Source organism: Corythoichthys intestinalis, chromosome 5 (genome assembly GCF_030265065.1).
Source record: "Corythoichthys intestinalis isolate RoL2023-P3 chromosome 5, ASM3026506v1, whole genome shotgun sequence".
NCBI classification, from domain to species: domain Eukaryota; kingdom Metazoa; phylum Chordata; class Actinopteri; order Syngnathiformes; family Syngnathidae; genus Corythoichthys; species Corythoichthys intestinalis.
In genome coordinates this window covers 11641893-11668621 of record NC_080399.1, presented here as the reverse complement: position 1 = coordinate 11668621, position 26729 = coordinate 11641893, and the positions used below count along the sequence as shown (strand labels likewise).

General features: G+C 39.4%; 1 protein-coding gene across 9 annotated transcripts in view; it reads right to left on the bottom strand.

Annotated features, from left to right (window-relative positions):
* Window positions 1-26729, bottom strand: part of LOC130916723 (membrane-associated guanylate kinase, WW and PDZ domain-containing protein 2-like) — a 368356-nt gene that overhangs the window by 153685 nt on the left and 187942 nt on the right. For all 9 annotated transcript variants that reach the window (XM_057837639.1, XM_057837641.1, XM_057837640.1 and 6 more), the window contains exons 4-5: window positions 17548-17772; window positions 7919-8147 (exon numbers count right to left, since the gene is read on the bottom strand). In XM_057837639.1, the coding sequence (XP_057693622.1) occupies window positions 7919-8147; window positions 17548-17772 (454 nt within the window). The remainder of the gene's footprint in view (window positions 1-7918; window positions 8148-17547; window positions 17773-26729) is intronic.

Here is a 26729-nt window from a genome sequence, read left to right as displayed (position 1 = left end):
TTATGTTCGACGAAAGCCTCAACAAGACCAAGTCCAAACAGTTGGACCAGCATGTGAGGTATTGGATCGGCGACCAAGTCGCATCCAGATACTTTGTGTCGCAGTTTATGGGTCATGCGAAGGCAGTGGACCTGCTTAACATTTCAAAGTAAGTTGCCAATTTCTCCAATTAAAATGTGTTAGATGCAATAATGTATTTCTGCATGGTTTGCCTTTCGAATGAATATGAATTTCGTAGTTTTAACTCAAGAGTTAGCCATGTTCAATGGGGTATTGGCAGGTGCACTAGCCTTAGCATGGATAAACCGGAGTCGTAGATCCAGCATCACCCTCAGATACACAACACGGTTGACACTATTATTGGAACGAGTGCGGGGTAACGTTGATCTGAATAACAAGGCATGGTGATAGGCAAATTATAATGTAGGTGATAGTAAAACACCTGGTATATTTAAATGTTTTTCTTGATTGAATAAGAGTATGGATTTTCTCTATCTGATTAAAAGAAATGTCTTCAATAGCTAACAAAGGATTGACATGTGTTTTGTATACTTCTTGTAATGTGATTAGAAAAAAACAATTACCAGGGGAAATGGTCATGTGTAGCTTTTTTATGTTGTGGTAATTAATGGTAAACTACTGCCATTTAGTGGCTGATTTTTAAACTTTCACTGCCAATTTCAAGATTTTCCCAAGCACTTTACAGTTAAGGTGACCAACTTGTCAATCACCAGTTAAGGTGACCAACTTGACAATCACCAACCTACCACCTTGACTAGGTCCTCTTAAAAGGGAAACCTGTAGTATTGCAAATGTAATTTCTGAAGTTGCTTTACAAAAATAGTGTAAAATCCATTTTATCCTGGGGGAAAAAAATCTGAAACCTTATATTTAAATGTGTTTTAATTGTATCTTCAGTAAATGTGCATTGTTTTGTCAAACACACTTAGTAATTGAGGTTAAATTTGATGTTCAGTGCTTTATTTTTTTAATATGATTCAATATTATCTTAATAATGGGTGCGAGAAAAAAGTATTAATTTTCAGTTGAAATGGCATTAAAAAACTTCTTAAAAGTCTTGAATTTAGATTTATCAATCCTGGGGGGACCCTGATATGGCTCTTTCAACATTTTGAGTTGCCGACCATGGGTCTAGGGGGAAAAAATAGCCGAAATGTCTCACCTGATAAGATGACGAGCTAGAAGCTACCACAAGCTATTCCAATTCAGTGTCAAAAAAACTCATCTGTTCCATTAATCTGAGTCATAGAAAACTCAATTAGTCAGTCCCTCAATAATTGCTATGGATGATTTCCCGGCACATCTACTTTTAAACAAGTTAAATTCTGACTGGCATTCTGTCTCACTTCCATGCAATTTACCTCAGGTAACATCATCTTTTTGACTCTCACTTCACACAGGATCGAAGAAGGTTCAAATTATCTTTCAAACCATTTACTCTGTTTTCTCAATCGCTTTGGGCGTCACGGTGAAAAGGTCTATAGACATTAAATGAAAATTGGGCACTTGGCTCTGCACTGAAACAGCCTCAGATTGCGCAGGTGGACTGAACATAATCGCCGTGGAGCATATAGTACTGTTTGTCCACTCTGTGTGACATTTTTCTCTTCAAGTAGCATCTGCTTTGATTGTTTATCCTGGCTGTACACAGTTGAAACCTCCAGTTGCCACGACAACTATTTTGACGGTTATGATGGGGGAGCTTCCCATTTTCTCGACAGCTTCATCCTCTGAATTTTTCCACCACTCTTTTATTTGTCTCAGAGGGGGACTTAGCACCACTCGCTATATTTGTACTTCTTCCTCAACATTTTCCTCATGCGAGACTCACTTTCCACCGTGGACGCTAAGCTTTTCGGGCAGAAGGTTTGACACTTGGACAAGTTTATCCTGCAGCATGTTTTTCTTTTGCTTTTTCACTGACTTGAGTGAAACCCCAAGCTGGGAATTCAGTTTCTTCCACTTGCCTTGCAGAATGCTGTGCCGGATTTCGACAAGGTTTTACCATTTCCAAATCGTGAAGTTTTAGGAGAAACTCCCCAAACTTGCATAATTATACGTCAATCTTCTCCTCTTAAGGCTTGAGAGGAGCTTATCTGACTGCACTCTTGTGCTGAATGCATGCAATAAAAAATACTGAGCACATTCACCACAATTCTGCACCATTGACGGTGATGGAAGTCCAATCCCTTTTAATTATGAGATGCTGGCAGTGATCTAGTGACTGGTGAAAATGAATTGAATGTCTATCATTGTCTGTGGAAGTGAATGCGTTAAAATTGAGTACATATCAGGATGAATACTTTTCTGATAATATCAATGAAAAGTGCACGCAAATGGAAAGAAAATGAAAAGGCAATGCATTTTCACAGGAGAATCCATCATTGGTATAAATAACTATATCTAAGCCTGTCGCAATATGCAATAATTCCATTTATCGCGCGATAAATAAAAATGAAGGCGGTAATTTTTCCGCTGCGATTTATCGCCTTGCGTGCACGTGCGTGCGCGCGTGCGGCAGACGTGCTATTAAAAGTTCGGATTCCTCGTTACCAACTGCGCAAAATGCATCTTCGTTCCAGGTCCGCAAAAACTAGCGCCGGAGCCAATCGTTCCCATTATATCCTATTGTTCAAAGTATACCGGCTGCGTCAGTGCTTCGGAGTGACTGTGGACCATCTATGGCTTATTTTTCAGCACAACGCCGGATATTTACAACGAAGTCCGCCAAAACATTTGCCACGTTTACATGGAGCCAAATATTCCAATTACAATCGGAATATTTGTTCAAACCGAATAAATGTGTTCCATATGAACACCTCATTCGGAATGAACAGGCCCAAACCGAATGGAATTTCATTCCGATTCACAGGGGTGGAATATTCCTTTTCCCAAACCGATTAGAAGTAAAATTATATCATGTAAACAGGGAAGCAGAATGGTGTCTGGTTGCGTTTTTTCTGCACATGCTCCGTACTGACGTGGTGACGTCACTTGGTGACGTAAGTAACGTCACTTGCAACATGGCTTCCAAGCACAGCGCACCTAATTGGAGTCCGGCGGAAAGATTGTATTTAATTCAAACTTTAAAAGAATTGAATATAATTGCTCGCTTAGACGGGCGTAAAACGAGGAACAGTGAACTATTTAAAAAAGTTCACGAGAGGTTACACGAAGCCGGAATAGACCGGAGCGTTGACCAGATTACAAACCGGTGGAAAACCGGCTACTACAAGGCAAAAGAGCAAAACAGCAGAAGCGGATACGACCCCACAAACACAACAAGTGGGTTAAAGTTAAAACAGCAGCACTCCGACGATCGATCTCCGTTTTGCAACGTGACGCTTTGTTTTGATTCTTCTGCGCATGTCAGACGGCAGTTGTCACACGTCCTTTCGGAATAAAGGCAGTCACATGTAAACGCTGGATCGGAATAGATGAAGTGACATGTAAACAGCTGATCTGAAATTTCCAATCGGAATGATTTGGATCGGTATGAATAAAAGTCAGCATGTAAACGTGGCTATTGTTACCGACTTGGCTGCTACGAACAACCTCCCTTTGACAACGAACAGCTGAATGAAATTAAGAGCGCTGTGCTTCAAAACTCGTCCTGTTTATGAAAGTCGATTGTCATATGCTGGCGTTGTGTAGTAATGAGCAGACGTGACTTCAGCGGCGCTTGCTAACTTTTTTAATGCGCGCACACACTAGATATCATGAAATGGCAAACTAGATGTGCTACGTCCCATGCCATTGGCTACCTGTGCCCAGAGTGATTATGGGACACGTAGTCCATATACAACATCGATGAATTCTAAACTGTCATGACTGAATGGAAGTTAAGAACGCCAAATCAATCCATACCAGTCACTATAGATAATGTTGCAAATATTGTTAATTCAGTACGTGACACAGATGGATTCGGACCACAAATAGGATGTCTTGCTCATGTAGTAAACCTAGCTGCTAAGAGAGCTGTAGCAATCAACAGTGTGCCCTGCCTCAATTTACAAACAGTAAAGATTGTTCTCAGCACTTTTATACAATTTTTTTTCAGATCAGTAAGAAGTAGGCACATAAATATTATGCACTAAAATGCATGTTTATATGATGGCAATTTAATTTTTGCTCGTTAGCAAAACAACAACAACAACAAAAAAAACCCGAAACAAAAAATATAATTGTTTTTTTTTTTTTTTACAGAGCATTAAATGTATTGAATCGGATCGAAAATCGTGTCCCCCGTATCAAAAATCGGACCAAACCATGACTTAACTGTATCGTTGCATCCCTATGGAACACCATTGCAGAAGCTATGATGAGAAAAGTTTTCATTTTTCCTAAATGCTTAAGTTATCAAGTGCAATTTTTTTTTTAAACACATTTTATTTATTCTGTGTTTCTGTGCGTTATCAATTGATCTATTAATACTGTATATACTGTATTCTCACTGTGTTATTGTAAATTGGTTTAAAAAAATTGGGGGGGGCGCAATAATATCGCATATCGCAATAATATGTGAGAATAATTATCCCGCAATAAAATTTGTTATCGTGACAGGCCTAACTATATCATAAATATTTTTTATGAAACATTATTTAAAGTGCATGTGACACGAAAAAGCATGTTTATTTCGTAATCCACGCGGTATTTTATGCTCCTGAATGATATGGACCGCTTGGATGTGTGTGGAAGCGATCGCTATATTTATTTAGTTTTTTGAATCCAGCGCCATGAAAATGAGTGACTTCCGGCTTCGGTCTTGCATTGAGGAGGAGGGCGCTGTGACGTGTACGGTAGAAGGCGTCCTCTTCACTATCCAGCGTACTGTTGTGTATGAGGACGAAGGATTCAGCTGATTTTGCGGATTAATACGTTTATTTTTCGCATCACGCCAGCCAAACGGCTGCAGAAAAATCATTCTGTATGAGGGAGAGGCGTATGCGCCTTTTCGGAGTTTAAAAGGACCGTGAATATTGGCCAAAACAAGCCCAACGACTACTGTGGGACCATTGGACTTACGAGGAAGTGAGTAAACATCTTGTTTAGTATTATGTCAAATATTAATACAGCTATTACAAAGTAAACACTACAAACTTTCTTTAAATAAAGGACTACTTACGCGTGGTCATTGACAGGCATGTAAAAAGCTCTCCTCATGCACATTAGCAGCACGTTAGCTGCACAACAATTGCAGCCACCCTCCTCCGGGGAACGAACTGTAAATTGCTCTCCGCCGGGCGGTTTGCCGATCCACGAAGACAATCGACAACCCAGTCGTCATGTCAAATAATCCAGGCTAGTTATGTGTGATTTTCCGCTTCGAAGACTTTGAAACATCACTCGGTTCGGGTTAGCATGTTGGCTAGCTGTCACCCCTTTTCGTTTGTTTACATTCTCCGAAGCCGGGGAAGGGAAATGACATATGTCTGATTTAGGTGTCATAAAATATCGTTCGGGAGGTGCGACAGTAAAGGTAAAGTCGACAGTTTTGACCATTATGGAGTAATTTTGCCATGTTGTCCTGAATAAATGCATTTTTATTATTTCATATTCCATTCAGCACAAGACTGTTATTTGTCATGACCATGCCATTTATTTAGCAATTGGGGAAAATACTTGGATAAAAAGAATATCCTGTAAAAATATTGAAGTAAAGAGACAGAAACAATGACATTTTGCAGCTCTCTTCGTCGCGTTTTCCTCGTTGTGAATAGTTCCCCCTTGACGGGCTGACTGGTCCTTCTCAAGCCATTTATAATGCTATTGGGGAAAAATACTTGGATAAAAAGAATATCCTGTAAAAATATTGGAGTAGAGAGACTGAAACAATGACATTTTGCAGCTCTCTTCGTGGCGTTTTCCTCGTTCTGAATAATTCCCCCTCAATGGGCTGAATAGTAAAACCGATGAGCCCAGTCTACCGCTGGCGTCATCCACCTGTTGGGGACGCTAAAGCCCGGCGTGGCTAACCGGCAGATTAAAAGACTAATTTCTCGTCATCTGCACTTTGCTAAATTGTTGTACATCGTCAAATCGTCTCAAAATATGATTCTAATTCACATAATAATGCCATTTAAGACTTTTTTTCTCCTGTCGTATGCTCTTTAAAGATCTTTTTTCAACCAATATCTTAAAAACACTAGGCACGCTCCCTAAACATCACATTGATCTAAAGACGTCATAAGCCCACCTCAAGAGTGCACAGGCCCTCTACTAGCTAACTCGGAAGATACAGGCAACAATAAGTCCGCAATTTATTAAACTAATTAATAGGGTTGGGCATTGAGCATCGATGGGATCTGGGGTTAACACTCCAGTTCTCCCGGAACCGTTCGAATTTCTAAATTTCGATTCCATGTTTCGATGCCCTGACCGCTGATCAGACAAAAATAGCTGCCGAACACCACGAAGAAGACGCCACATGATGCTTGTGTTTGTGCATTACAACTTAATTTCAACCCTGGACACGGTACGGCGGCACTCAAAAGGTTGGCTCAACTTCACAAAGAAAAATGAACAGTTAACTCAGTACAACATTTGCAAAACAGCTATATCATGCAAAGGTGGCTGCAGGACCAATATGATTAAACACCTCCAGCTTCATGGAATACAAGTGCCGAGTAGTCCATAGCTGAATGCCCACCTGTATTTGACACGCTGCGCCGGTCCTCTAACCAGTCAGAACCAGGTAAGTAAAACAATAAATTACGTCTGTCTTTACATTAGCTTATATGGCTAATGTAGCTATATAAGCAGCTACATACTTTATGTAGCGCGTTGCTGCCTCCTTTAAAATCAACAGTATTAAAAGCATCTTTTGTTTTACAATCGGCTTCACAAGTAAAGAAATCCTTATTATTTTGCCTCATCTACATCAAACTATAATCAACAAAAGAATTTATACTGATGCTTCGTCGGAGGTCCCAGCTAAGGTACATGTATGTAAAGTGCGTAGCGGCTCACAGCTACCGTACCCCTACGTAATATTTGCGACTTTTTCTTGCTTTCTCATATTTATGCGTTCAAGCTTCATCCACACCTTTCTTTGATAAGTTTGATCTCTGTAGGCCTACATTTAGTGCGGAACATTATTCTGAAACTCCAAAAATTAGCATAGAAAATCTCTGATTGTGGAAGCGACAGGGCTGTCTTCTGGGCAAAAGACACTTCTCTGGCGACTGCGATGTTGCAGTTGGCTTTCAAATTTTACTGTTTCATGTCCAAATTTAAATGTGCTGTGATGATACGTCGTGGCTTCGACTATGCTGTATTTTGAAAAAAATTCCCGTTTTCTGGAATATTACTAGGAGATTCATTTCTGCTGGATATTCATACTGTAGCAACAGTTATTTATAATGTGTTACGCCCGCAATGGTTCATGGGTACTTGTCGCAACCATGACGGAGAGTTGCGGTTGCTTTTGTTTTGTTCAGGTGTTTTCTGTTCAGTAAAGGTGCTGTCTCTTGGGGTCATGCAGTGTATGAGGCACCATGGCACGTCACTCGACATACTCCTTCACACAGTGATGGAAAAGCAATTGCTTTTTACTGTTACTACAGTCCATTACAGCTGCATCTATAAAGAAAGTTTATTCTATATCTATTAATAAAGCAACTATTGTTGTATTAATTAATTTATTGCTTTATATCTGGGTTTGATGAATGATGAATGTGTGTCTTGAGCATTTTTCTGGAGCAGTGTAATACGCCAAACTAGTTATGTTTCAGTGCCATTGACGGTGCAAGATGCCCAATTATTTTTGGACTGGGATTCTCAGTCAAAATGAATTGTACGCCAATGGCAGCCAATGAGTTAATGTAACACTTTACCATGACAGTGAAATGTATTTTAGATTAAAGTACCAATAAAAACATGCATATTTTTGGCTTACTCGATAAAGTAGACCTCCCCCTTCTCCGTGTACGCCATCTCCCAATTGTCCGGGAGAGGGCCAAGCTCTTCCTCGTCCACATCCGGGACTTTATTCGGTGATTTGTCCGGAGATTTGGGTGCGTCTTCCGCCTCGGTTGGGGCCTCACTGGTGGCCGCCGCTTGACTGCAGGTTTCCACGGCAACCTCCCCGGACGCGTCAGTGCTCTTGTCCTCCTGCTCGCTGGACTCTGCACAGGAAGAATGTTTGGGCACAAATGAGGATTTAATGTTCCCACTGCAGCCCTGAACACATCGTGTCCATTTATTACTTAGCGGCTGGCCGTGCATTTGTTACTCGGGCTTTCAGTGGGAATTGATTCAGTCACCACACATCAATAGTTGTCTGACAAAATTACTACAACATGGGGAAAAAATACATCATATTCCCCAGAGATGATAAATGTATTAAAGTGTCCAGATCACTACAGACGTTTTTGCTATTTGAAATCAGCTTTAAATTTTGCTAAGACTCAAATGTCCATGTCGCATATTGTTGCACCCGAATACAAGTTCAAGTAATCTTATTGTGAGGATCTGTCTATACCACGTCCTGATATGATAACTCAGCAATGTATTAAGAAGAGAATAGAAATATCCAAATGTTTTTACTAGGGCTGTCAAACGATTAAAATTTTTAATCGAGTTAATCACAACTTAAAAATTAATTAATCGTAATTAATCGCAATTCAAACCATCTATAAAATATGCCATATTTTTCTGTAAATTATTGTTGGAATGGAAAGACAAGACGGATATATACATTCAACATACTGTACATAAGTACTGTATTTGTTTATTATAACAATAAATCAACAAGATGGCATTAACATTCTGGTAAAGCGATCCATGGATAGAAAGACTTGTCGTTCTTAAAAGATAAACGTTAGTGCAAGTTATAGAAATTTTATATTAAAGCCCCTCAATGTTTTCGTTTTAATAAAATTTGTGCAATTTTCAATCAAAAAATAAACTAGTACCTCACCATTGTTGATGTCAATAATTACAAAATCAGTCGCACCCAAGCGCCAGCAGAGGGCGACAAAACACAAAAAAAACACACGTAACACGTGCACATGTCACTGTGCTGTCATTTCAATCTGTTTGAGCGGGGCATGTGCGTCAAATATTTTAATGTGATTAATTAAAACAATTAATTACCGCCCGTTAACGCCATAATTTTGACAGCCCTAGTTTTTACTGTAGATCGCCCAGACGGAGGGCTTGAGGTCTCACTCGCTTTGTTCTTCATCTTGGTGAAGACACCAACTAAAATGGCTAATCTGCTATTTGTGAATGAATCAGAAAGAAATGTAGTCGGTATTTTCAAGTGATGTACTGTATATAAATTTATCCTCAGAGGCCAATTTTTATAAATTTTTGTCTAAGGGCTGATTAATCAGTTGCAGACTAATTGTTGCCCATTGGTGCTCTTTGTATGTGCATATCATGTCCCTTTATTCTATTTCTTAATATGAACCTATCTAAACCCTAAATCCTATCCAAAGCAACATGACAGCCGTTTATAAGCAATATTGCAAATGATTTTTTTTTTTTTTTTTGCACATTAGTTGTACAGCACAAAATAAGGTTGCAAACGAATTACATCTGTCATACATAAAGAAATTTAGATTAAAAACATAAAATATTGAAAATTTCACTTAGAGCAGTAACAACAAAAGATATCAGATTGTAAAGGGAACCTCGGACTTAAAGATTTATAGGCTCTAATAAGCCACAATTGTTCTCTTTTACTACAATATGTTACTAGAAACGCATATTATTGCCATTGATTTAAAAATCTATAATATTTAGGACCTATTTTGACCTACGGAGGGCATCATGTTTTACGAGCATAATGCACGCTGGAGGTGATGACTCGGTTGGGTTGGACTGGGTGAATGTTTGTGCTAGCTAGCAACCGAAGCTGGTAAGACGACTGGCAGGATTTTGTCACATTCTCGTGCTGGTCAGATTGTTTTTTTGTACAGAGCTGAGGGATGAGTTCCCGACGTCGTACCTGCATCCAATTCCAGCTCATCATCAGTGTCTTTAAACCAATCCTAGGCGGCTTGCTGAGACATTGACTTGCTTCCATTTGACAGTTTGTATTCTTGAACCCTTTGTTGTGAGTTGCATTTTTGCCTTGGTTTTTCTGTTCGTCTGCTTCTCGCCGTGGTTTTCCCTAGTTTTTTATTTTTTATTTTCATTGTTCCCGACCTACTGTCATGGAGCCTTTTTGTGTCTCCCTTTTCGCAATCGCATGTTTTTTTTTGGTGTTCATTAAACCCTTTTACGCAATCCCTATGTTTGTTGGCCTTTGTTGTTGTCTGCTTGCTTCCGCATTCGCGGACCGAAACACTATCAGGTTTTACCACAGAGACAGACAAAGTATGCAGGTTGCGATTTCTTTGTAGGGAAATTAATAATTGCTATCACACGAAAGTATAGTCCTGTGGTCTACGCGCTCTGTCGCACGGGAAACGTAGGTTCGAATCCCGCTGGAGTCCTTCATTTAATTACTTTTGCAGCTTGTTCTGTGAAATATCGACAGTGCTGTCCTGCTGATCATTTTTTCACTCAGGTTCAAATTGGAAGGGCAGAACCGACGATATTTTTATTTAGCTAAAGAGTGACACTGTGGAAGCACAGCAGCGCTGCCCAGAGTGCATTGCGTCGTCAACAACAATGGCGACCTACTAGTTAATCTTACAAATTTTATTGAAACGAAAACATTAGGAGGGGTTTTAACATCAAATTATCATGACTCGTACTAACGTTTATCTAGTAAGAATTACATGTCTTTCTATCAGTGGTACCATTTAAAAGGTCAATAAATAATTTTTGACACAACGTAAGTAAATCTCCACTTCGATGAATAAAAATGAATGCATTTTTGGAATATCTTTTCACCCATTTTTCGACCCCCTGAAAATAATGTGCCCAATTTTTGATCACATGATCAGATTGGGAACACAAATTGCCCTGGGCAGATTGAATTCACATAGCAACACACAAAGAGTAAAATTTGATTGGGCCAAAAAAAACAAACAAAAATCAATTAATTCACATATGAAAATTCTAAAATGAAATGAATTGAATGCTGGGAATAAAATTAATAACATATTTTGTTGACAAAATAAACTCATTGGCTGCCATTGACAACGATAGAAATACAATCCATTTTGACAGGGAGGGGCTCGCATAGTTTGAACAGCCAATGAGTCAAAAATATTTGATTTGGCAAAGACTCGTCGCATTTAGTAAGAGTTGTGTCTGCACTATTCTAATTATTTCTTCCAAATACTTGGAAATGCCAGTTCGACACACACAAAAACTAATACGTGCAGACCTGGACTCACACCGCACACTATACACGGCATGCATGATGAGTCAAAGCTGCCGAGCTGTGAAGGCCCAGGAGGGAGAGAGGAGGAAAAGCGAGGGTTCTGAGGACAGCGAACATGAGGAGCACAGAGCACGTCAGAAAGAGAGAAACTGGCAAAGACAGAGACTTTCAGGGTCAGGGAGTGAGTCACAAACACAGGGAAAGGGATTTACAGAGTGACAATAAAAGCAACCAGTTCTTTTATTCGACGTCACACACCACACGGGTGGCTTCGGGGGGTTTGCATGCCCAAGATCGGACAGAAATGATGCTTATTTAACCTTAAATCTGTGAACTCAAATGCAGAAGTATAAAAAAATATCAATATAACTTTTATACTTAAATACAGAAGAGGTCAAACAAGTACACACCAAAATGTACACAAGTAGTTTTTTTTAAAACTATATAACTTGGCATCATGTAATAGCTTTCCACTTTTATTGACTTACTGCGAAAAAAAAAAAAAACACATTACATGCCAAATGTTGCTACTTAGATATGGAAAAAGATGACGGAGAAGAGAAGGTCAAAAGAAACTAAACTTCTGCAATATTCATCGTTTCCAGAGGGCACAGAATATATGCATCTATGCATCACACGCACTTACATTTTACATAATGAATTGAAAATTGATCCATTTAAATATACATAAATGTGCTGGTTCTTTGAAAACTGCTAGCAACCATGGAATGATGTAAATGTAATGATGACAAATAAAAATCGTCCAAGAAAGTAAGCCTTAATATTTGACTGAAATGATACTTTTTAAGGGATTTTTGTCTTTTTTTTTTTTTTTTTTTTTTTTTTTTTTTTAAGTGTGATGATTTTACGATACATTAGAGACATATTGTAGGTAACAGATTATTTTTTCAGTGGAGTTGGCAGACTGAAGAAAACCATAACTATCGTCACAATTTAAATTATTTTATCATTATATCAGGAAGTGTCATTTTCGTCAACAATGGCGTTAACGAAAATATTTCGTCGAGGAACAATTTTTTCATGACGATGGGCGAGCTAAAAACTATAGAACCCCAAAAAGATCAAAATTAAATAAATAAAAACAACATTTTGAAATAAATGCAATTTTGATAACTAATGGACAAACTGTGTAATATAGCCCTTAAATTGTAAAAAAAAAAAAAAGTAATATTATTATGAAAAATATTTTACAAGACAAAAAGTGTTTTTCACATATATTGTTTTCATAATGGCTTTTTCCGCAATAGCCTTTATATTTCATGATGTCGTTTTTCAGCACAATGAGATTTTACAAGTAATTTTTTTCATAATGTGTTTTTCCACAACGGCCTTTTAATTTCATAATGTTGTTTTCTAGCATAATGAAGCGTGTGCTTTCAATCAAATACATAAGGCGGGGCGGTAGTGTCAATAAACTGTTAGGTAAACTTCCAGAACCCATTTGATTAAAAAAAAAAGAAAAAGAAAAAGAAAAAAAAACCTAGCTGCTGAAATCCTCGCTCAGACTGAGGTAAAAGCCCTTCATTACAACCCAACTGGTTCGCAACATATCTGAGTAAATCTGAAAGTAAGCCTGAACGATATATCGTTTAAACATCACCATCGCGATGTGCGCATGCGCAATAGTCCCATCGCAAGGACGTGCGATAGTTTTTAAAAAAATTTATTTGTATTTTTTTTTTAATCCACAAAATTTTGTTCTGCTTCATGCTTTCTGCACAGCCTCCCTCCCTTCCTCTCCCAGCTCTTTCTTCCTCAGTTACTGCGGCAATTGCTTATTAAAGTTAACGATGTTGACAGATGGTTGTGTTTGATCTTCCCAGATTTCACACGCGCCGCAATGTGTACATCATTGTTTAACTTGTTAAACAGTTGCTGCCAGGAAGCGCGCGCTGGAATGAATGTGTGTGGAGACGTTCGAGGCAGCCTGACTTGTTGTGTGTTGGCAATAAACGCCAGATGTGATCCTGAGGAGTTTGTAATTTCTTCATGTCACTCCAAGGGTCACAGCCGAGGTAGGTAAACAGAAGCATTTAAAAAAGCCAAGCATTTTTCTACGACAGTACTTTATTCTTGCTTTAAAATGATTCGGTGCGACAGTTATGTTTAAAACTGATCATAATTATTACATTTGAAGTGCTTAAAAACCATTTATTAAAATATATATACTTCTTTTTTTAAATCATGCTTTGAGGAAAAAAGTGAAAAAACATGCCTTATATGTTTCTTTCCAATTCTGAATCTGAATAAAAATTATTGAACACACAAAAAAAATAATGATATATAAAAATAATAACTTTTGGGGGCTGGGGGGTGGGTTGCGCTACTTCGCAGTTTTTCACTTATCGCGGCGAGTTCTGGCCCCCATTAACCGTGAAAAACGAGGGATCACCGTGCACTGTGGTCATGGCGAGTCATCCAAAGTCATTCCAAACAGCTATTTAAGTCATCTAGTGAAAAAAATATATATATATTTTTTAATATCGCAATATAATATCGCAATATATCGCAAACCGCCCCAAAAAAAATCGCAATAATAAGTTTTTTCCAATATCATTCAGGCCTATCTGAAAGTGGTGCTACGAAATGCTAGCACAGCTAGCCAGACTCCACGATCCCTCCGTGCTGGAAAATGACATTATGAAATAAAAAGGCAATTGTGGAAAAAGACATTATGAAAAAAAATCAGAAAAACGTTTTATCTTGTAAAATCTCATTGTGCTGAAAAATGACATTATAAAATAAAAAGGCTATTTTGGAAAAAGGCATTATGAAATAATTAAAAAAACACCTTGTGAAAAACGCTTTTTCATAATATTACCCTATTTTACAATTTAAGGGCCATATTACGCAATTTGTCTGTTATTCATCAAAGGGTATATATTTCAAAATGTTGTGTTTATATGTTAATTATGACTGTTTTGTGGTTCCGTAAAAACATGGCTGGGGAAACTAGAACATAACGAACAGACGAATGCCAGTTTTCATCTGACGAGATGAAAATGCGAGTTTTTGTCATATGTTCACAATGATTGACATGTTCATATTGTACGTGGAGTACGTCAGGTTGCAACGTAGCAGTGTTTGGGTTGTATCACTCATGTGAGGTGCTGCACCTCTCCCTCACTCTCCTCACCAGAGTTTAGAATGTGTTTCAAGCTAGGCAGCACTCCATCTTGTTTGGAAAAAGATTTCTTATGTTGGAAAGAGAGAATATGCAATGTTGCTTTAGCCTTTAAAGGTCTGTGCTGAGCAGTGTTGTTTTTAGCAGCCCTTTTATTTTCTTCTTAGTCTTTTGGATGATAATACTGATTAATCTTACTCATATTTTAGTCCTCTCAAAGTTTGCTTTCGTCTGTTAAAGAATTCCACTCCAACAATAAATAAATAAATAAAGGTTTCGAATGAACATTGACAAATGAGCGCATATTTTAGCGTCTACAAGGACAACGCTAACTTGTCGATTAGCAGGAAAAAGCAACAGGAAAACAGTACATTATTTTCAATTAATTATAGCCATTTGGACGCCACGAAAAAAAAAAGTAGTTTAGAGGATGCTCGCCGTTAGCATTAGCCTAATGCTAACGCAAATGCTATGCTAGCGCTAGGAGTTACATTTAGTGTGTGATGATCACTCAGCACACACCTTTAAAGGCTACAGCATCATTGCATATTCACTCTGGCCAAGAAAACAAATCTTACCGTGTGTGCAAGCCTGCATGGAGACTGGAGATGACACACTGGTGAGTCAGGAAGGGGTGGGGGGGTAGGGGGGTTGGCGCAGCTTGTTATGAGTGACGGAACCAGACACTGCTACAATGCAGACTAACTACACATAAAATGCCACACAATGTGAACATGTGACGGAAACTATTGCGCATTTTCGTCTCGTCTCGTCAGACAAAAACCCCAAAACAGATTTTTAGCTTGTTATCGTCTCGTCATCGTCATGTAAAAAATGTTCGATGACGAAATTTTTCCGTTAGCGTCACTGTTAACGAAAACAATACTGGTGCTGAGTGATCATCAAACATTAAATGTAATTTGTCGCGTTAGCAGAGCATACGAGTTAGCATTAGCATCAACTTTAGCTTGGCGAGAGTCCTCTCAAACAACTTTTTTTTTTTTTTTTTTTTAACAACAATTCGTGGCTTCTAGCTGGGTTTAATTTAAAATAATTTACTGCTTTTCCTGCTGAGTGTGTATTATCATCACAAAGTTGGCGTTGTCCTTGTAGATGCTACAATATGTGCTTGTCAGTCTATGTTCATTCTAAGTTTTTGGAAACCTTATTCAGTTTTGGACTAAAACTTTTGAATTTTACAAACAAAAGCATTTTGCGTTACTGTCGACTGAAACTAGACGAAATTTGTAAGAGATTTTGTCAACTAAAACTAAATGAATACGAACACATTTTGAAAAGCCTGATAAATATTTTCGTCCAAGACAAAAATTAAAAGGGCTCCCAAATACAACATTGATGTCAGGTAAAGATTAGCCAATCTGTAACAAAATATTGGCCATTTCTTTTAATGAACTCAACTTTAATAGTAGAGGTGTGCGAAATTTCCGATTCTTAGATTAGTCGCGATTCGGCCGTGGAACATTCGAGAACGATTCACAAACATCCAAATTCCTTTTATTGAATTATACCAGGTAAAGCGGAAATAAAACGCAGTCAGCGCGGTCTTCGGGACGCAATGAGGAACGGCGCGAGAGTAGCTTGACATCATGCTTGTCATTACCCGGCCCCTCTGGTAATGCCAATGCTCAACTCACGGCTCTAGCTCAACTCATGCCGCGAGATAAAAAAACAACAACATACCTGACTGCTGCCGACAGCTGCAACAAAGTACGTCCACACAATGTTACGGTAGATATCATATTTATATAGGACTAGATGCAAAATAGACTCGGTGGCGATAGCAGCACATGGACAGAAAGCTAGATGCGGGCGTTAGTAAACGGCCGCCATCTTAAAGCAGTAGACTTCCCCACAAGGCTGTTGTAGCGAACCTTCCAAGCGAACCTAATTAACTTTTTAGCTAAAATACTCCTAAATCGGTAAAATATTGACTTAAATCTATCTTTACAATAGTTTTAAAACTTTCACATGTCGAAAGTAGACAAAAGGGAAATTATGGAATAACAGGAGCAATTTTAACAACTTTAACGGTTGATTAACAACATTAAATTAATTGAATGTAGTTTATAGCTGCTGATACAGAATGGGGATTTGAGTATATTATTTGTTTTTAACTGTTAACTTGATACTGAAATAGTCGTTTATTTAAGCCTGCGAGGCTTTTAAAAAAAAAAAAAATTTTTTTTTTACATTTTTTGTTACTAATGTACAAAACGTTAAAAGCAGCTAATTGCAGGGGGGGGGGGGGGTGTCATCAATAATCGATTTATAATCGAATCGTAGCCTCTGAATTGTGATCGTAATCGAATCATTAGGTGCCCAAAGATTCCCACCTCTATTTAATAGTATTAACAAAACATGAAAAAAAACTATCTACTGATCAAATATGTTGTTAAATTGGATGCAAGTCTTTCAGCATCACTGTCAACTGATGCGGAGACTTCTGCTTCTGCACTGCAGGAGGAAAAAAAAAAACAGCGCGCAGGGATCACTGGAGGTTGTTTCTGTCAAAGGCCAGTTGTAGAAACAAAAATAGCACAATGCACGAGGAGGCGAAACACGATGACATGCTGCACTGAGCTGAACTGACTCAAGACGAGACGGAAGAGAGTCATATTCTCATTCACTCTCATAGATAGACGTCCAGTCCATTTTGACTGGGAGAGGTGAATGAATATCGCATTAAATGGATTTGACATGTGATCACAAAAAAACACTCAAAACAACGATAACAGAAAAGGTGCCTTTGGCTTATGTAAGTTTATAGACCCGGCAGAGTCGCGTCGACCCTGAGCCGAGCGTGTTAATGTCAGCAACGAGCGATCGGGGTAAAGTCGGCGTCCCAGATTTATGGACGAGCTGCAGACGAGATGGACTGAAGAGGGAAAGTAAACTCCTTATTTATCCCGTCGGGGGGGAAATTAAAATGGAACGCAGACGCTCGTTTATATGAAAATACCACCTGTGCTCTCGCCGGTAACTACCCACGGGACAGTTTGGGCTTCAAAAAGAATTGAGGCGCGGCCTAAATTTCCCAGCAAAAATGATATTTTTCTCAGCGGGCGTGTCGTTTTACCTGGCGTGATGGCCACCCCGTTGCCGTTGACGACGGGGCTCTCCTCTTCCTCCTCCTCGGGTGGCTCCAGGCTGGCGCGCTGCTCCATGTTGCTGACCGATTGGTTCCTCTTTCTTTTGCCCTGGGCGCTGGGCCGGGCTCCGGGCAGCAGGGCCTCACTCACATTAAGAGGAGGGGCTGCTGGGGACGGTTCTGCTGGTGGCTTGGGGGTGCCGTAGAAGTTATCTGAGGAGGACACCGGAGAGTCTCTCGTAAGGTGGAGGTAAAATTGAAGCTTTTCATTGCAAAAAATACAGTTTTACGATAACTTAATACATTGGTACCTCTACTTACGAATGTCTCTCCAAATGGAATTTTCAGGTTATGACACGCTTCAATGGGAAAATATTGTCTCTTGTTACTACTTTTAATAGGCAGGGTAAAAAAAAACTACTTTTAAAAGGCGGGGTAAAAACAAATGTATAGTTTATATTAGGGTTGTTCCGATCATGTTTTTTTGCTCCCGATCCGATCCCGATTGTTTTAGTTTGAGTATCTGCCGATCCCGATATTTGCCGATCCGATAGCTTTTTTTTTTGCTCCCGATTCAATTCCAATCATTCCCGATAATTTTCCCCGATCGTTTACATTTTGGCAATGCATTAAATTAAGAAAAAAATGAATAAAACTCGGACGAATATATACATTCAGCATACAGTACATAAGTACTGTATTTGTTTATTTTGACAATAAATCCTCAAGATGGCATTTATATTATTAACATTCTTTCTGTGAGAGGGATCCATGGATAGAAAGACTTGTAATTCTTAAAGGACAAATGTGACTTTGTATATTGTGACTAAATATTGCCATCGAGTGTATTTGTTGAGCGTTCAGTAAATGATACTGTAGCCATGCCCAAATGCATGTTGGGAAGTGGAACCATGACTGTGCGTAGTGGCACCAATTGATATATCTTCTCTGCGTTGGGAAATAACATAGGGTGTTAACAAAAAGATCAACAGTAATAGGGTGGTAGGTAGGTCCCACACTTTTTCTATATGGCGTGGCTCCCGGGGTGTGGCCTCCCCTCTGCCTCGGCTGCCGGCCGCGGGAGTGGGTTGGGGGGTCGGGTCTCCGATCTTGCATCGCCCCGTGGCAGTTCCTGGGCGTTCTCCTGCCTCCGCCTTCCCCTCTCTTCTCTGGCTGGGCATCCGCCCTGCGCTCCGTCGCGGGTCGCTGGCTGGGCGCCGGTGTATCAGCGGGGTGTCGCCTGCACCGGCGGGGGATCCTGCCTTGCCTGGGGCTTGGTGGGCCGCTGGGGGTCCCGTGGCGTGCCGTGCCGGTTGGGGGGCTGTGGCTGTGGCTCGTGGCCCGGCTGGGTGTAGGCGTGGGGTTGGTGATGCGTCCCCTCCTGCCATCCCTGAAGGCCGGTTGATGGGCGCGCGGGTGGCCCGGGGGACCACCCTGGGTCCCGGGGGGGGGACGGTGGCTCCTTTGCTGGGCGGCGGGAGGAGGGATGGGCTGCGCATGGCCCCCCCACCCCCCCGCCCGCCCGGGCTGGCTGGGTGGGGGCCGTGGCCCGTCTGCGTGGCTGTCGCGCGCCCGGTGGGGCTTGCGTGCTGCTGGATGTGGTAGGGCATGCTCGGGTTGGGGGTTCCGGTGCCGGGATTGGCGATGCGGCGGCGTAGGGTTGGTCGCCAACGGGCTTACACTCATAAGAGATTCACACGATTACTGGGTTCTAGATCACAGAACTGATTTGTGTACACTCTACCCCTTTCAATCACTTAGCTTATAGTCTTATAGACACCCCCACCCCCATTCTCCTCTTTCACTGGCCAATTGGCCACCACATGGTGTAAACCGGAAATACATCTCGCTGACGATAGCACCAGCATATTAGTAACTAGTTTAGATGTTCAATGTATTTCTTGTTGTTGTTTGTGTATGTGTTTCTTTTCTTTCTTCTCTTGTATTTCTTTTCTTCTGTCCCCCCATAATCCCTTCCTGTTCGCTGCTTTGTCATAATAAAAAGGTATTTTGAATGATCACAATGGGAGTATGTCAGACTCTCCATGTGAAACATTAAAACTGTTCAGAATCCGGGCACTTAGACTTCCATTCTCTGTGTCAAACAGCTGAACAGGACAGGTTTAAAAAAGATCAATTACTACCTTGCTTCCCCACATTGCTTCCCACGATATTTCTAATCGTCTGATCACGTCATTTTCAAAGTATCGGAATCGGCAAAAAAATATTGGACATGCCTTTTTTAATATATATGTATATATATATATATATATATTTTTTTTTTTAAGTAAATCGTTTTCTAATTGTATTTAACGTTATTGAGAAAATGTCTTATACTCATCGGAAGCAATCGGATCGGGAAATATCGGGATCGGCAGATACTCAAACTAAAACGATCGGGAGCAAAAAAAAAAACATGATCGGAACAACCCTAGTTATATGTAATGAGTTTATAATTTATTAGTTTTCAATCATTTATTGTTCATTTATTTTTTTTGCACCATGAATACAAATAACTCACATAAAAATCCCAAGCATCTTGGTTTTGAGACATCTAATGGTTGAAAAGCATAACTGCTGTGCAAAGCTGTGACCAGACCTTGTATAAAGGCATAAGACAGAAGGCTTCTACATTCACTTTGAAGGCAACATGCAAATAAGAACAAATCAGATTATGAAAATGTCAATATTATCGATATTATTTTAAAATGCTTTTTATTAACGGACAACTCTAATTATGCCTGTCATTACCATAATATAATGACTTTCACATAATTTAATCATTTTCTTATTAAATAAAGACTACAACTACACTTTTGATCTCCGCTGCTCACAATAAATCGCAAATGAAATGAAGTAAATGAGTAGAAAATAAAGTAATATATGTAGCACCTCCACCTTCTCATGTAGTCTGTGGAAATCCTTTAGTTTTTATCGCTAACTGTACAAGCCTTACTGTATTTTGTTGAATTAAGTTGTGATGAACTGCTGACCCAAGACTTGTACAGGAGTCATAACGAGCAGAAAACAGCTCATTAAAAAACACAACTTAGTGGAAAAAGCATCATAAATACAAATGACTAGGAAATGTGAACCAGCCAGAGAGCAATTGTTTCTGCATCGACTTCCTGCTGTGTCGCTCTACCTGTGACTCGCATTAGCGACTACAAAAGAATCAATTGCAGGAACAAATGTGCACCTGCTCTTTGGTAAAACACTCTCAGCTATAGCAATTTACGCATGTGTGCTCTCCTCTACCCTTTTTAACGCTTTCATTGCCATTGACGATGACAGGCGTCTCATCATGTGGCTATTTCCATTCCTCTGATGTGAATTGAAATGAGTTTTTTAATAGTAGACGTCCAATCCATTTGAACTGAGAGTGTGGCCAACCCTCTCACTACAAATGGATTGGACGTCAGTCACTATCAATCTGTGTTAGGTAGGGGTGTAACGGTACACAAAAATCTCGGTTCGGTACCTCGATTTGAGGTCACGGTTCGGTTCATTTTCGGTACAGTAAAAAAACAAAATGCAAAATATAAATGTTCTAGTTGTTTATTACACACTTTTGTGCTTTCAACAATGGGAACCGTAGCCTATACAAAGCCAGAATTCTGCTCAAAAAGTAGCGGGTATTTAAAGATAATAATCCAACAACAATTTGCCTTTCAGACCCCACGTATTGGTCAGCTTTCTTTCTGAAAGAAAGAAGAAAAACGAAGTCCTGTGCTAAAGAGAAAAGCAATCCCAATGACAAAGATTTTAACATGTATTTTATAAATGAAATCCCTCATTGATTTTTTTCCCCTTATGAACGGTTTTCAAAAGCTTTGATGGTGGATTTTCTCAAGTTAAAGCGCCACACAGAAATTAATAAATATAATTGTGAAAGCAGGATCTGTGTATCATTTTTATTATTTAATTACAGGTGCTTTAGCTCATTTAAATTTTTTTTATTTAAATGGGCTATTATTTATTTTATTATGTGTTTGTATTTTACAAATTTGATGTAGTATTCATTTATATTGTATATTTTATGTTGTATAACTTTAGTTCCTATGTGAATACGAGTTCCTACTTGTTTTGTTGTGGTAGGAGGATTTTGTATTGAACACGGGGCCGTGTTGGTTATTATTACAGCAGAGAAGACAACTGTAAATCAACAAAGACAAGTCAACTGTGCCCCGATCTACCACTCAAGAGATCTGATGGACTCAAAAAGTGGGTTAGGATTGCATATTAATTTGAAAATCGACCGGATCCACCGTATTTTTACACGAGTGACTTCCAGTCTGCTAGCTAGTAGCATTGACGCAGGAGGGCCGCGTCTCTCGTCAAATAATAAACTCTGCCGTTCTTTTGCCGCTTCTGGGACGCGTCTAACACGCGGCCGCACTGCGATTAGTGTGCATTGGCTGATTGACTTTAACGGCCACGTTTCACTGCGTTCTCGTGGTGGCCACGTTGTCGTGCCGTTGACGTTTTGTCCTACCGTGTTGGTCCTCATTATAGTAGAGAAGACGGAGTAAATATAATTTACACAAAGAAACTGTAACCCGATCGACTCACAACCTCGAAAAGTAAGGGTTACATTACGTCAGAAACTCGTTCGGTACGCGTCCGTTCTGAACCGAGCACCAAGTACCGAAACGGTTCAATACAAATACATGTACCATTACACCCTTAGTGTTAGGCGATATGGCCTTAAGCCCGTATCACGGTAAAGTGAGCAGATTTACCTCGATAACGATAAACGACGATAAATTCGCCCAAGCGGACTGTTATATAATTTGAAAATCTGAATCAATGCATGAAATACAAATTAACCGTTTCTTGTTGATTTATTTACCAGCTTTCAATTGAACATATTTAACAATTGTACTTCCAGTCTAATAATGTAAAAATCTATTGTAAACAATAAAAATTCAAGTGTGAACATTTAGAACAGCTTGTATGACTTGAACAATCTAAAACATTATAAAAATCAATACGACGACTGTGCAAACATGTCATTGTAACACAAATGACTTACAGCTTGAACAGTACACTTTAACAGAGAACTTATTGTTAATGGCTGCTGTGAGATAATTCCTCAACACAAGTGTTAACTCAAAGGTTTCAGGTTTTTTTTTTTTCCCCCAGAGCATTTTTTAATACATGCACGCACAGATGCACCCCCCCACACACACACACACAGACACACACATTAAAGCTATATTGCTGTTATGCCAATGAAACATTTAAGATTTTATGATATCAGTAATGACACAGAATTAAGCAAGAGCAAACAGAAAAATAGCTGAGGGCATTAAACGGTCAGATGATAGGTTTCACTGTTGGATTGTACTTTACGCTGAATGCTGTACCATCATAAAAGCTATCAGAGAAATCATACACACACACACAATTATAAAATAACGCGACATACTAATTGCTAGATGTAGTCTGTGCCCAATCCACTCATTAAGTTCAGACGTTTTGACAAGGTTAGAGCCGCTATCAGACTCCATCACTTTCATTTATAACGTTAGCCGTTAGTGTTAGCCTGTGGCCTGGCTACTAGTAGAAACCATTGGAAGCACTCTCTCCTGAAATTGTGAGAACCAGGGAGGACAGCGGGTGAAAGCTTGTCTGGATGCCGCCAAACGTCTACTTAATGTCAAGTGAAAGTTTGGCGAAGCTCCTTTAAGCCACACTCAATCACGTTTGCTTGTAGCATTAGCCACTAGCGTTAGCATACCGGGCTTCTGTTTGTTTGACTTCCTGATAACCACGTGACTTCATACATAAACACAGTGACTGCTTTCTTAATCTGGAATGAACATAGCCAAAACACACAGAGTCAAAGCGGGATGAAAAGACTATATTTTCTTAAATTACTGAATTTACCGACATGGTCAAAATTACGTCGGTCATTGTGAAGAATGTCGGTAACGGTAAATTTTCGGTATACCGCCCGGCTCTAATCTGTGTCATGTACCGTATTGGCCCGAATATAAGACTGTGTTTTTTGCATTGAAATAAGACTGAAAAAGAGGGGGTCGTCTTATATTCGCGGTCTAGACGTTATATCCGTTCATGACGCTAGAAGGCGCCAGGTATCATTGAAGCAATGTTCTGTCATGACAGATCTCAGCTACTCTCCCCATTCACGACCCTAGATGGTGCCAGATATCATTGAAGCGATGTTCTGTCATGACAGATCTCAGCTACTCACAAGTTTAACCAGTTTGCATTATTTTATTGAAGTGTTTTTCCTTATTCAGATTTGTTTCAAGACTACAGTTACAGTTAGAATTCACTTTGATAGTTAATGCAGTTATTGCAATTTTGGGTAACACTTTATCAACAATAAATCATTTATCAACAGTTTACTAATGATCTATTAATTAGTAAAACGGATAATTATTATAAAGTGTTACCCAATTTTGTTTTATCACAATAGATTGGTTTATTTATATTTCAAAAACCAGAAGCCATTCATTTACGAATGTGATTGCACTTTAGTTTACATATTTAAATGTTCAGATATTAAGATTTGAATGAGGCAAAATAACATGCTTTTTCTCTCGAATATATTGTTATAATCATTTGTTTCAGATGGACTGTAATTATTTTCTATATAAAAATCAATTTGGTGTTCAAAAAGTCTTTTTTCCAACTTGAGTCTTGAAAAAGAGGGGGTCGTCTTATAATCAGGGTCGTCTTATATTCGGACCAAACTGTATATCTTCAAATTAGAGGTTTTTAAAAGTAACTTGCAAATGGCTTAAAGCAACCTGAAGTCAACCCGATGTCTAAAAATAAATAATTCAATTGTTACAAAAAATACACTGTATATATTTCATAAAAATAATAAATAAAAGCCGCTTTACAACCTCGACATGTATACCTCCTTCCTTTCCATCATTCATTATTTATCTTGTAAAATCACCATGGCATGAAAGGTGAAATGAAATATTACCACAGACCGACAGTTTCCGACCACACGGTGATGAACATCACAGGCCTGCAGCTTTTTGTACCACATCTGCTTCAACCTTCCACAACACGCACACACCCGCACGCACACCCGCACGCACCACAATGGCAACTCGGATAGCTCTGGCACACCTGCTTTGTGGCCCGACAGTCCCTTAGGGCTAAGCAGCAGCATTTGTGGAGGAGCAGGAACCTGCCGTTGCATTCAAAATAAAATAATAACAATTTAAAATAATGATTAAATTTTGCTGCTTCAAGTATTTGTTTAATTAAAGTGGCTTTGTAATGGTTTGTTTTGAAAGTGTTTGCATTTGGTTGTATTGATTTGGTTGCATACACTGCCCTTTAGTGGCGACAGTGAATATGACATAACTCATTTCACATAGCCGAATCCAGCTGCCCCCTGTTAAGACCAACATAAGCTAAGTTTATGTTTGAGCTAATGTTTTTTTTTAATGAATTCGTAATTTAGTTTATGAATACATATAGCCATTTTTGTGGGAACATGTGTTTGAACAATTTGTTAGGAGCACTGTAAAAAAGAAAAAAAAATAGCATTTTATAGCATTTAAGCTAGCAGACTTTTGCAATGCAAGTTAGACAATTGTTCAATTGTTCTTAGATGCTCATATATTCAATTTTTTCATACCATTTGAGGCACAGCTCAGGTATTTTAATTCTTTATGTTCCTTATCCGATTACTCGATTATTCGAACTAACTAGTTCATACGATTAATTGACTCCTAACTAATCGATATTCTCTCATGCAAGATAAACGTTACAATATTTACAAAACAGGCAAGCCTGAAGCTTGCGCTAGCAGCCTGCCTTTAAGCTGCTGCAGGGTCCTTCTGGGGTCCTACTGTGAGTCAGCGGCTGCCAGAGTTGCCCCACAGATGCCTGATCAAAATCCTTTTGTTTATCGGCTTTTTTTTTTTGTTTGCTAACCAGCCGATTTTTTTGGGGGGGGGGGTTTAATCGGCCAATTCGGTCGACCGCTACTTAGCTCATTCACTGCCAGCGTTTCCCAGTTCAAATAGATCGGACCTCTATTGCCGTCAATAGCAGTTAGCTAGTTAAGGTAGTAATGTACTGCATATACCTGTGTATAATGTACAACTAAGAGTTGTTTGTACAGCAAGTTTTGCTGGTCTGTCTTTTAATGCACCATTTGTTTGAAGTTTTTGAATGTCTGCATTACCAATGCTAATAATCTCTGATGCTTCACTTTACATGCGAGGCAACTTTTATTAGATGAATTCATACGGTTTGCTGGAGAAGTTGCTGTTCTGTAAACTCTCGCTTTCTTTTGATACTGTTGCATTTCCATGTCACTTTTTGTTGATGTTGAGGCATTTCCAGGTCACTTCTTGTTGTTATCGAGTCATATCCTGTTGATTTTGGTGTTTTCAGGATCACTTAGTTTTGATATTGGGTCACTTTCTGTTGGTTTGGGCGTTTCAGGTTACTTCCTGATGATACAGGTCACTTCCCGTTGATTTTGAGGCATTTCTGGTTCATTTCCATAGGATTTTGGAGCATTCTGGGGTCAATTCCTTTTCATGTCGAGCCCCTGCCTGTGGATTTTGGGGCATTTCTGGCTCACTTTCTGTTGATTTTGGAGTATTTACGAATCCCTTCTTGTTGATTTTGGGGCATTTCCAGATCACTTCTGCTAGGTTCATACCGCAGGTCTTAATGGTCAATTCCGATTTTTGTCAAATGTTTTTTTTTTTTTTTTGCATGCCAGTTCCGTCTGCCTTTGTACACTGGGCCCGTTCAAGTATCACGCATGCGCACTAATTTGCAGTCCGAGATGCGCTAAGCAAATTGTCCCTCATGCGCAGGAGCATTAAAAGGAAATAACTACACATGCTGGCTCAACGTCATTCAAGGGTGATCAGATTTTGATTTCCGAAAAGAGGACACAAATAACAGACATAAATAATTCACGTTTAGTCTTATATTGAAAGTTTATATGGATTGATAGCATGCACGCCCACACATACGGACAGCTTGCCTCAACTCTCGGCCGTGTAAGCCGTCTTAAAATATTGCTCATTTGGATGACAGAGACAAAACCAAGCATTCTCAGGCTTATCTTTGCCCCACCCCCCCATTTTATTTCTTTTTTATGACTGTTGTCAAGCCCGCCTCTTCCCTAAATGCTGCGTTAAAGCCAGGCA